We start from the raw sequence: 12,874 nt of genomic DNA, 5'->3' as shown, positions 1-12,874 counted from the left end.
CTTAGTTCTCTGGGAATCAGCCATTGCCACTCTCTTTCCACTTTCTAAACTGAACCATACCCAGCTTTCCATTATTAGATCCAGCCATGATTTTTCTCTCTTATTGGATAATCACTTCTTTCCCAATGGACCAAACCATGATCACTTCTTTCTCATTGGATCAAACCATAATTATTTCTCTCTCACTGGATCAACCCAAGATCACTTCTCTCTCACTGGATCAAACAATGATTACGCCTCTCTCATTGAATCAACCCATGATTATTTATCTCTCATTGGAGCAACCCATGATAACTTCTCTCTCATTCGATCAAACCATGATTATTTCTCTCTCATTGGATCAACCCAAGATCACTTCTCTCTCACTGGATCAAACAATGATTACGCCTCTCTCATTGAATCAACCCATGATTATTTATCTCTCATTGGAGCAACCCATGATAACTTCTCTCTCATTCGATCAAACCATGATTATTTCTCTCTCATTGGATCAACCCAAGATCACTTCTCTCTCACTGGATCAAACAATGATTACGCCTCTCTCATTGAATCAACCCATGATTATTTATCTCTCATTGGAGCAACCCATGATAACTTCTCTCTCATTCGATCAAACCATGATTATTTCTCTCTCATTGGATCAACCCAGGATAACTTCTCTCTCACTGGATCAAACAATGATTACGCCTCTCTCATTGAATCAACCCATGATTATTTATCTCTCATTGGAGCAACCCATGATAACTTCTCTCTCATTCGATCAAACCATGATTATTTCTCTCTCATTGGATCAACCCAAGATCACTTCTCTCTCACTGGATCAAACAATGATTACGCCTCTCTCATTGAATCAACCCATGATTATTTATCTCTCATTGGAGCAACCCATGATAACTTCTCTCTCATTCGATCAAACCATGATTATTTCTCTCTCATTGGATCAACCCATGATTATTTATCTCTCATTGGATCAACCCATGATCACTTCTCTCTCACTGGATCAAACAATGATTACGCCTCTCTCATTGGATCAACCCATGATTATTTATCTCTCATTGGATCAACCCATGGTAACTTCTCTCTCATTTGTTCAAACCATAATTATTTCTCTCTCATTGGATCAACCCATGATTATTTATCTCTAATTGGATCAACCCAGGATAACTTCTCTCTCATTGGATCAAACAATGATTATTTATCTCTTATTGGATCAATCCCTGATAACTTCTCTCTCATTGGATCAAACCATGATTATTTCTCTCTAATTGGATCAATCCCTGATAACTTCTCTCTCATTGGATCAAACCATGATTATTTCTCACTCATTGGATCAACCCATGATCATTTCTCTCTCTCTCTCTCTCTCTCTCTCTCTCTCTCTCTCTCTCTCTCTCTCTCTCTCTCTCTCTCTCTAAATCAGTGGCCGGCAACAAGATTTTACAGGTTTAAAATATGCCCCCTGCATATTCAAACTACCTCACATTATATTTCATTTTGCACAGTGAAACAGCCTACAATAAAAAAAAAATGTCTTCCCTCATGCATGCATATCTATCACATTGCCCTTCACTTTTGCTCCATTATTAGAAAATGTCCCATGATGCTTTTTTTTTTTAAACATGGTGTAACGTGCATGCGGCTTGGTGCTTTGGACAGAACAGATGAATGAAGCGTCATCTTTGCAAACAATTGCACTTTTGTTTTATTTTCATTTAACTGAATGCAGCAATGTGAATTTTTCCAGCCTAGACCTCCGGTGTCTGTTGGCTGTAACTAAGCAGAGAACTCACATGTACCCCCAAACCTCCTGTTGGGCATTATTGCTCTAAATCCCCACACATACCCCCCTCCTATGTACTATGTTATATTAAATACCCCTCTCAGTCTCCTCTATATTCATCTCCACCCTTCTATAATGAACCACATCCATCTCTCTCCATCTCCCTCTCGCTATTTAACCACACGTACTCACCTACAAGATGAACCACACTGCACTCAACTCAAATCTTATCTCCTCTTCTGTACTTGACTATTGTATAAGAAATTCATTTCCTTAAACAAAACAAATAACATGAGATAGAGACGTTGTTCTTTACAAATGTCTCCCTATTTAATGTTTATCTATGGCGCATTTCTTTATTTTTATTAATGCAGAACTTTGGACACAAGACAAATTGAGACTTGGTCTGTAAAACTCCAAAGAAAGAAAATCTAAGGCTGAGAGACAGGTGCCAAGGAAAGTCTTCAACTTAAAATGGAGATACAAGTTATCACCTTCATCTCTTGGCTTCTCTTCCTCCAGATGGGTAAGTGTAAGACACACGCTATGTTCAATGATTGTCTGTATTAAACATCTACACAACTATCTCGGTTAAGTCATGATGCTGATGACAGAACAATCAGGAAAACAACAGGAGTCTTATTAACATAAACATGTTATTATATAATCTTGAGTGTTTTTATATAATGTTGAGTATTCTTCTGCTTAGGAAAGATTTGAGAAAGGTTTCTAATTTTTTTCCTAAGCAGAGAAACATCCGAGTAGCCTCTTTCTTTCTCCTGACAACTTCCTTGACTACTTGCTGGTCAGACTGGTGGGTAAATGACCAGCAGGTGGCGCTGTTGTAACACAATTCATTCATATTAACAGTACATGTACCCCTTAATATCTTGGAATGAAAAAAAAAAATAATTAATGTACATTGCAAAAGAGCTTAGAACATCCCCCTCATCAATTTTACATTCACTTATTTTAAAGGTTTACTTATCCAGACATCATGTCTCTCTACATGCAGGATTTGTGTAAAAGGCAGTTATTTTGTTAGATTTTGTTTGTACTGGAATCAGTTATTTGAGTGAGCTCTAATACATCTGCTGGGAAAGGAGCCCCCCTATAAGATATATTGGAACTAACTGTCAATTATTATCTGACACCCAACTGCTGCATGAAGAGAGAATGAAGAGAAACGTAAACTCTTTTTTTTTTTTTAGGTCCATCTCTGACATCCCCTCAAATACAGATGCAGATGTGGACAACAGTTGGGGCGAGTGTCATAATGCCATGTAACATGAACACTAATGGGGATTTTACATGGAAAAAGAATGGAGTGACCTATGCAAGGAGACTGAACTCACAAATGAATTACGGATGTAAGATATACTGCCCAGAATATTATCTGTGTTACTTACACACACAAACAAAGGGTCACTCAACCTGCAGCCTTGTGCCTTTATATGGTCACAGAACCCCTCAGTGACTTCTAATATCCTTATCATTTACAGTAGGGGGTACATTATCCCTTATAATACATGAGTGATATTTAGAGTTCCCTGTATAACTCAGCCTGCAGCCTTGTGCCTTTATATGGTCACAGAACAGCCCCTCAGTGACTTCTAATATCCTTATCATTTACAGTAGGGGGTACATTATCCCTTATAATACATGAGTGATACTCAGAGTTCCCTGTATAACTCAGCCTGCAGCCTTGTGCCTTTATATGGTCACAGAACAACCCCTCAGTGACTTCTAATATCCTTATCATTTACAGTAGGGGGTACATTATCCCTTATAATACATGAGTGATACTCAGAGTTCCCTGTATAACTCAGCCTGCAGCCTTGTGCCTTTATATGGTCACAGAACAACCCCTCAGTGACTAATATCTAATATCCTTATAATTTACAGTAGGGGGTACATTATCCTGTACAACTACTTATAATTATATTTTATAATGCATTGTTCCTTTGCAATGTTTTCACAAAATTGTACTTAATTTTATTCTTGTTTCCATACAATTAATACCATAACGATGTCTTGTTTCCTGTCAACTATAGCTCTTGCCGAATCCAGTCGCATCAGCTTCCCGCATGAAACAAAACTAAAGAACTACTCCATGCAACTGGTCAATATTAAGCTCAATGATTTTGGCAAATACTCCTGTGATGAGAAATTGATTATTAATCTTGTCATCTTTGACAGTAAGTGATATGGAGCCAATCAGGATCTACTCTGATATAAACGCAATTTCCTTGCACAGACCATAGATATTGACTGTGACCAACGCCAGGGTTCCACCTGACTATGAGCTAATCAAAGTCATTGCCTGACTATTTCTTGCAATCCAAACATTCTACTGACTAATACATTTTATTTATTTGTAGTAAGTGCCAATGTTTGTTAGATCTAGGTAGAAAAGGTAGGTTGCTAGGGTAATTTGGGCCCTAGCAACCAGACTGCTGAAATTGCAAACTGCGGAGCTGCTGAAATCAAAGCCAAATAACTCAAATAATAAAACATGAAACTAACCGCAAATTGTCTCAAAATATCAGTCATACTTAAAGTTAATTTAAAGGTTAAAAACCCCTATAAAGTATCATCATGCTGATGCCATTGCTAATAAGGTTCTGTTAGATCTGTGCATTTATAGTGGTATCACACAGTGGGGCAAATTCAGTAAAGGGCGAATTTTTGCTTCGGAATTCTCCGCCACACGTTGTGCAACTTCGTCAGACTTTAATTAGCAGCACATATGTGCATTTATCAAAATGTGAAGTTGCGTCTCGACTGACCAGCACAGGCGAGGTATCGCCAGGGAAAATTCAGCAACGTGAGCGTTTCTAAGCAAACTTTTGATAGTGTTGCCTTCTTCCTAGCGAAACACAATTACACTTACGCTTAGGTCAATTTGAATAGGGCGGGTACATATAGATCATATATATGTCTTTATTAGAGACGTTGGTGCAAATGTGGTCACTTATTATTACACATGTCCAAGGAAGAAAAATAAAGACAATCCTAGATTAGATCCTCTAATGCCCTTTTTTACAAAAAAAAATTAATTAACAGTTACAACTTTTAAACGTAATCCCACATTAAAATATGAAAAAACGCCAGCGTTTTTTCCCTTTTTTTATGTCACTGATATAAGACTGAGGAGGATGTAGCTTCATTTTATCAATTCACCTGGTAGAACCTGGCGAAGGAAACTCTGGCGAAAAGGGTAACGTAATGGAAAATTTGCACTTTAGTGAATTTGCGGAGTAACTATCGTTCAGCTGAGTAAAAATACGCCTGGTGTTAGTGCTGAGCTCTTTCGCTATTGAATTGTTTTCCAAGCCTTTTAGCAAATTGGCAATGTCCCTGCGAATTGCCATTTTGGCGAATTTCCGCTAGCGATGGCCACTTCGCCCTTGAGTAAATATGCCCCAGTGAATAGGAATACAAAGCTCATCATCAGGTCACGGAATGCCAGATCTAACTTCACTCTCTTTTCCTACAGTTTCTGTGTCGCCCTCCACTAATCTAATGGCGTCGGAAAACCTTACTCTGAGCATTAACTCTGCTCCCGAAAACATGATGGGTCTCCGGATCACATGGGAAACACCCAGAAGGGGGAAAATTGAGGATAAACATTGGATAACGGTGGCGAATGTTCAGATTAATGACGGTGGGACGTATAACTGCCATTTATTGATCGATGGGGAAAACAAAGCCACATTCTCACGACACATCAGTGTGTCAGGTAAGAAGCAATTCGTTCTCTTATTATGATCTTTATTACTTGGACTGAAAGTTCTTATTCTGCTGTTTTAATTTTGCACTTCTGGTCCTGTTGGATCAGAACTTACCCAGATACAGATGATTTCTGCTGCTGGGACCGGGTTGCTCTCTTTCCCATGGTCACAAGCACAAGAATGGGTGGGGTAGGAGAACAAATACCAGCACAAATGTGGAACTTAAAGAGAACTTACCCATAACTATTAGATTTGAATGTATCAGTTTCCTATGCAGGAGATGTGATCAGAAATGAAGGGGCCCCATAATACTTAAAGGGCTAGTTCACCTTTAAATGAATGTTTAGTATATTATATAATGGCTAATTTTTCCATTGCCTTAATTTTTTTTTTTTAGGTTTAAAATATTTATTTGATTTTCACATAAACAAGAAAAATCAGTATGACAGCATATGCAGACTCAGAAAATGCGCTGTAATAAGTACAATGGAATGTCATTTGCAAACACTAATTTCATTTTTTTTATCGTTTTTGAATCTTTAGACTCTATCTAGCGATCATATGGGGTCACTGACCCCACCTAAAAAACAAATGCTCTGTAAGGCTACAAATGTATTGTTATTGCTACTTTTTATTCCTCATCTTTATATTCAGGCCTCTCCTATTCATATTACAGTCTCTTATTTACATCAATGCATGGTTACCAGGGTAAGTTGGACCCTAGCAACCAGATGGCTAAAATTGCAAACTGGAGAGCTGCTGAATAAAAATCGAAATAATTAAAAAAAAACACAAATAATTAAAAAAGAAAATCAATTGCAAAATGTCTGAGAATATTCCTCTCTATATCTTACTAAAAGTTTATTTAAAGGGGAACAATCCCTTTAACTGACAAGGTATCAGGTTATCAGCCTCCCTGATGAGTGACCCCTGCCAAGGAGTAGAATGGGGCCCCGATTTTAAGATAATTATGGCCTAGTCAGGAGCCAGTCAATGTCCATTCCACCCTTTGAGGGTCTGCAAATCTGGTGTGGAATGTGCCCGGACTGCCCACTAAACCAGGCGGGATTCCCAGTGGCCCCTGACCCCAACCCTGGCACTAAGTGGGCACTGACCCAACTCTTTATCACTAACCAGCTAAAACATCCCATATCCAGTTATGGCCAGAAATGTTGCCGTTCCACCCAAAACCCCATCCACATTTTGCCAAGACTAACCTGGAATGATATCCACAGCAGTTGTAGTCAATAGCTGATCACCTTTTAGATTATGTATAGAAAAGAGACAAACTGTAATGAGTTCATTCTCTATCAGCAATTGACAAGCCAGATGGAGGAAGTAGGCCAACTTGTTACTTCTCTTCAAAGTTGGACTTACCTGTCTGGGGTACAAGGTAAAAGCCCGGTAGTAATCCACACAAACCACAATGTTTTTTCCCCTCCCAATTTCCAGGATTTTATCCATCTTCAGAAATAATCTATATCTCAGAGGATTCCCCTGCCTTGATCCCTTGGGTGTTTAATTTCAATGTGCGGGAGACTGCCGTAAGAAACAAGATTTCTGCAGTAAGTGGGTCGATCTCCTACTCAAATGATAAGAGCAGCTCTCCATCTCTCGTCTCTTCTCTGACTGTCGATTCTGGTGGTGCCTGCTGGCCGGAGCGTTGTGCGGAAAGCAAAAAAGAGCAGCCGGATAACCTGAGCTTCCACCATCTCAAGCCCAAGGCGGGTTGGTACCACCTGGAGATCCAGCTGGAGCAGGAAAAGAGGTTAACGAAGTTGGCAATGGACGTGTGTCTGGTGAAGCTCACAGGTGAGGATCAGAGTCAGGAGGGCACATATTTGGTGTAGTAGCCTCAGGTCATGCAAAAACGCTGCAGATGGGACCTACCAATAATTCTGAAGCCAAGTCCACACATTTCTTCTATGATCTCTTCTTCTCACCTCCTTTCCCCTTCTGCCTATTCTTTTTCCCTTTCTTTACTTCTCTTTCCTTCTATCTCTTCCTCTCTATTCTTGATTGTCTTTTTCCCTTGTCTTTGCCTTCTGCTTCCCTCCGTATCTTCCCCCTGTTAGAGGAAGGCCAATGTGTTGGTGGAACGGGAGAGCCCACTGATGCCAGTCCCACCCAAGAGATTTCCTTGTGCCCTAATGCCAATACACAGAACGGGAGCTTCCTGTTTAGATTTTGTCTGACAAATATAATGCAGTGTTGTCCTGCACTGGTAAAACTGATGTGTTTGCTTCAGAAACACCATTATAGTTTATATAAACAAGCTGCTGTGTAGCCATGGGGACAGCCATTCAAGCACGGGATACACAGTAGATAACAGATAAGTACTACTATAGTTTATATAAACAAGCTGCTGTGTAGCCATGGGGGCAGCCATTCAAGCACAGGATACACAGTAGATAACAGATAAGTACTACTATAGTTTATATAAACAAGCTGCTGTGTAGCCATGGGGGCAGCCATTCAAGCACAGGATACACAGTAGATAACAGATAAGTACTACTATAGTTTATATAAACAAGTTGCTGTGTAGCCATGGGGGCAGCAATTCAAGCACAGGATACACAGTAGATAACAGATAAGTACTACTATAGTTTATATAAACAAGCTGCTGTGTAGCCATGGGGGCAGCAATTCAAGCACAGGATACACAGTAGATAACATATAGCCTTCCGCCATCGATATTCAGCAGCTTATTTATATGAACTATAGTAGTGTTTCTGAAACAAACACATCAGTTTTACCAGTGGAGGGCAACATGACATGAAATACATTACATTAAAATAATTTAATTTTTTGGTGTTACTGTTCCTTTAATATGAATGAATTTTATTACAACAGCGCCACCTGCTGGTCAGTTTCCCACCAGTCTGACCACCAAGTAGTCAAGGAAGTTGTCAGGAGAAAGAAAGAGGCTGCTCTGATGTTCTTCTGCTTAGGAATTAAATTTAAAACCTTTCTCACATCTTTCCTAAGCAGAAGAACATCAGCCTCTTTCTTTCTCCTGACAACTTCCTTGACTACTTGCTGGTCAGACTGGTGGGAAACTGACCAGCAGGTGGCGCTGTTGTAACTAAATTCATTCATATTAACAGCACATGTATCCCTTAATATCTTGGAATGAAAAACAAATAAATAATGAATATTCATGACAATAGTGCTTAGAATATCACCCTCATCAATTTTACATTTGAAAGGTTTACTTGTCCTTTAAAGGTACATCTTCTTCTTTAGTTTCAGATGTCCCCCGCCAACTCCTGATGGAAGCCGAAGTGACGTTAACATGCCAGGCAAGCTGTGCCAATGACAATAGCACTCTTTACTGGCACCATGAGAACAGTAACACCGTGAAGCACGGCCAGCGGGGCAAGCCAGTCGTGTTCTGGACTATTACTGCTGTGCCAGAATTCATGGGGGTGTGGATCTGCAGCGTCCGTATTGGGGGCAAGATCATGCTGAGCACTAATGTGACCTTGGGTAAGAACTGAACTGAACCAATGCCAATCAGTGTCACTAATAGTTGCCCAACCATGGCCACACCAGGACCAATAGTGATGGCTGATTAACTCCCTCTGCTGGTTGAAGGTGGTATAGCAATAGTGCCCTCTGCTATTGAATGGGCAACTATCATCATCATCAACATGTTTATGGAATACAGGGATATGGGAGATCGCTCATAGTACAAGTTGATCCAGGGACTGCTCCCATTGCCATTTTAGAGTCAGGAAGATTTTTTTTCCCCCTCTGAGGCAAATTGGAGAGACTTCATATGGGTTTTTTTGCCTTCCTCTGGATCAACTGGCAATTAGGCAGGTTAAAATATAGTTAAAAGGTCGGACTTGGTGGACGTGTGTCTTTTTTCAACCTAACTGACTGTGTTACTATGTATGTTCTCAGTAATGGAAAATGTTGTGTTGTTTTATATGCAATCTATTGGCAGTGTAAAAGAAGTGCTGGTATCTTGAAAGCTAGGGAAAAAAAAAGTCAATTGTAAAAGTGCTTAAAGGGGATCCGTCACCCACATTTCTTTTTTCAAAATCCTATTTTATCACATTAGTCAAGCAAAATAAACTTTAATTACGCTATATAGATTATTTGAATCTAGTTTCCATCAGTCTGGGAATTCATAATTATAACAAGCAGGCAGGAGCCATTTTGTGGGACACTGTTATTAAGACAAGTCTTGCATCATCTCAGAATCTTGTTTGTGCATCAGAATGGGGGACCTGATGTCCATCCCCATGTCCTGGTTACACAATTAAATGGTGAAGAGAACGGGGGAATGTGGGGAGAGCAGTGACATGTAGGAAGTGCTGAATGGAAAGTGAAAGTAATTGCCTAAGGCATAGAGGAGGGGCAGACAATATTTGATTGACAGCTGAGATTTTTAAATGAGTTTACTACAGCTATGAATGCTTTAATAAAAAATAGAAATTGGATTTCTTGTTTAATTTTCAAAGGACTTTTATTATACAGATGTGTTTGTATGGGTGACAGGTCCACTTTAAAAGAATTATATTTTCTATACAACTTCTCCTTTAAATGCTTGTCACCCATTTCTGAGCTAAGACTTAATCATGACAAATGACCCACTCGGAAGCCTCTCTTTATATCCAGACAATACATTTTTCATGATCCTCTTTTTTTTCCTTGTATAGAGTTAGAAGCCACTTTTCTAAAAAGCCAATCATTAGTGTGGGTGCTGGTCGGGGGAGGAGCCATCCTGCTTCTCGTCGGCATGGTGACAATCGTTATTCTGGCGGCGCGGTGCCGCAGAAAGGTGAGCGGATCTACAACTGCCTGTCCTACTGTCTCCTGCTGCAAAGCAACTCACTTCTGCTGCAAGTCCTAGAATAATATGCAGGAGAGCAATGGGAATTGTAGTTCAGCATTAGCTGCGTTATTATATGTAAAGCTTTCCTTTCCCTTTACTTCTCCCAGTGGATTAATAACCCTCAATATTACCCTTTGTATAAATATTGCATATATAACAGGGAAGCCTATTTAAGTATCAAACTCTACACACTATCCATGTTTCTAAAGTCATGTATAAATGTCATTGCTATTGATTTTGTCTGCTCCTTGCTATGAGCTGCACTGCCGGTTCTGACTGCAGGTACCCACACCCTACAATGTTTATATTTCTAGGGACTTTCCCTTTTAACCACCCTAAAATACTCCCTTTCTATTGTTCCAGCGCCGGGCGAGACGAGGGGCTTGGATCTTAATGAATCTGGACCAGCAGAGAAGGTGTCAGTGTAAAGGTTAAGTAAGACAGGATCTGAGACAAATTGGGCGGGTGGAGGTTTGCGATCAGACCGAGGAAGGCAATGTCCCCTTGCTTAAAGGGGTGGTTCACTTTTAACTCAACGTTTAGTATTTTATAGAATGTCCAAGTCTAAGCAACTTTTCAATTGGTCTTCATTATTTATTTTATATAGTTTTTTTTAATTATTTGCCTTTTTCATCTTACTCTTTCCAACTTTCAAATGGGGACCCCATCTAAAAACAAATGCTCTGTAAGGCTACACATTTATTGATATTCCAGTCTCTTATTCAAATCAGTGCATGGTTGCTAGGGGAATTTGGAACCTAGCAACCAAATTGCTGGCATTACATTGAGAGCTGCTGAATACAAAGCGAAATAACTCAAAAACCATAAATAATTATAAAATGAAAACCAATTGCAAAATGCCGCAGAATATGACTCTCTATATCATATTAAAAGTTAATTTAAAGGTGAACAACCCCTTTAACCATGGGAAAGAGAACTACCCAGAAACAGGAAGTATGGAATTGTACAGCTTATACCTGGAGGGATATATATATATATTTTACACCCCTGAGTGGTCTTGCACTTGTCTATATGGGAGGTAGTGATTCGGTTCGCTGAAAAATTAGCGAAATTCGTGAAACAGCGATAAATTTGCGAAACTTGAATTACCCACGTCGATTTGCGTCAGTTTTGAAGCCGGCGCTAAAGTCAGTGGGCATCTGAATAGTGTTGACGCCTTTTTGACACCGTCGAATTTTTTAGTATTAGTCGTCGACAAAACAGGGAAATTCACTGTAAATTCGTGCCTGGACACTAATGGGAGGGACTTACTTGTACTGAGACTTTTTTTTCCTGGTGACCATGAAATGCAACATTTGCTATTTTTCAGATGAGCCAAAATATCCAATTTGCTTGCCCCCCCCCCCACTGATCGCGGCCCTGACATTCTCTTACCTACTGAAGAACAACAACAGGGACACCCTCAGCAATAACTGCACCCTCGTTCATTTTACATTCACTTAATTTTAAGGTTCACTTATCCTTTAAAAGCAATATATACAGAAGGAAATGAGATAAATACAGTGTTTGTCAATGTAATGTCTCTGTAACCCTTGTGCCCCGCAGATTTGCACCAATGAGACTGAGAGAGAAAGACTGAGTGCCCAGCCATTAACCCCTTGCTTCCCAGAAAGCAGCAGACCTTTGCTTCACTCTTCTAACTGGATCGTGAGTCTGCCAGTGACCCGCAGAGCGTCCATTCATTAACTACTGGAGTGCTACTCCTTGAACTTGAAGACAAAACTGAATTCAATTAACTCTTCCTAAACCAGAGGGAAACCACTGTGTCTCTGCCATTAACCCTCCTGGGGATCTGCAGGGTTCCGTTAACCATTTCCCAGACATTGCCCTGGAGGACAGACTGCCGGTCTGCAGAGCATTAGCCCATCCCATTGCAGAGCATCGCTGCGCTGTGCTGTTTAGTGAAGAGGACTCCATACCTGCTTCGAACTGATCACTCATCTCCTCTATGTTTAAAGTTGAAATAATCAGCGCTATGACAGTATAATAACCCTTATAAGTTGATAACTGATTTTGTACAGTTAGTTTTATTTGCATTGGTTATGCTACACTGCCACCTGCTGGCCATAGCTGGTAAATATAATTGTATATTGTATAATTGTAAGCTCTGCTGGCAACATGCTAAGACAAATAGCTTTCTGCCTCAGATCGCAGTTCACTTGTATCCACTATAAAGAACAGCGCCATCTACAGGCTGCAAGCGGAGAACTCACATTATTTCTTTGCCTGAAAATTTGTAAAATACAAGAAATATCAGCTGTAAAGCAGGAGTGGGTTTATTTGTTATACATTTGCCTCTTTCCTTGATCCAACGTGTTCTGAAGTCTCCCAGCAGGAAGGTCCAGTCTGTGTGTAACCAGGTTTGTGATTTAAAGGGTTTGATCACCATTGAGTTAACTGTTAGTATGATGTAGAGAGGGATATTCTGAGACAATTTGAAATTGGTTTTCATTTTTTATTATTTGTGGTTTTTGAGTTATTTTGCTTTTTATT

At 39.8% G+C, this 12,874-nt stretch overlaps 1 protein-coding gene across 5 annotated transcripts in view; it reads left to right on the top strand.

Annotated features, from left to right (window-relative positions):
* Nucleotides 1-12,645, top strand: part of cd4.S (cd4 receptor S homeolog) — a 30,747-nt gene extending 18,102 nt beyond the window's left edge. The window contains 11 exon segments of one of the 5 annotated variants that reach the window (NM_001246311.1): nt 2,255-2,306; nt 2,992-3,150; nt 3,835-3,978; nt 5,280-5,522; nt 6,967-7,326; nt 8,761-9,003; nt 10,185-10,243; nt 10,246-10,254; nt 10,256-10,306; nt 10,724-10,791; nt 11,927-11,960. In NM_001246311.1, the coding sequence (NP_001233240.1) occupies nt 2,255-2,306; nt 2,992-3,150; nt 3,835-3,978; nt 5,280-5,522; nt 6,967-7,326; nt 8,761-9,003; nt 10,185-10,243; nt 10,246-10,254; nt 10,256-10,306; nt 10,724-10,791; nt 11,927-11,960 (1,422 nt within the window). 5 annotated transcript variants of the gene reach the window in all.
* Nucleotides 12,646-12,874: the final 229 nt, after the last annotated feature.

Source organism: Xenopus laevis, chromosome 7S, assembly GCF_017654675.1.
Source record: "Xenopus laevis strain J_2021 chromosome 7S, Xenopus_laevis_v10.1, whole genome shotgun sequence".
Lineage (NCBI taxonomy): Eukaryota > Metazoa > Chordata > Amphibia > Anura > Pipidae > Xenopus > Xenopus laevis.
The sequence above is the reverse complement of the archived record's forward strand: the minus strand, read 5'-3'. Positions and strand labels throughout refer to the sequence as shown.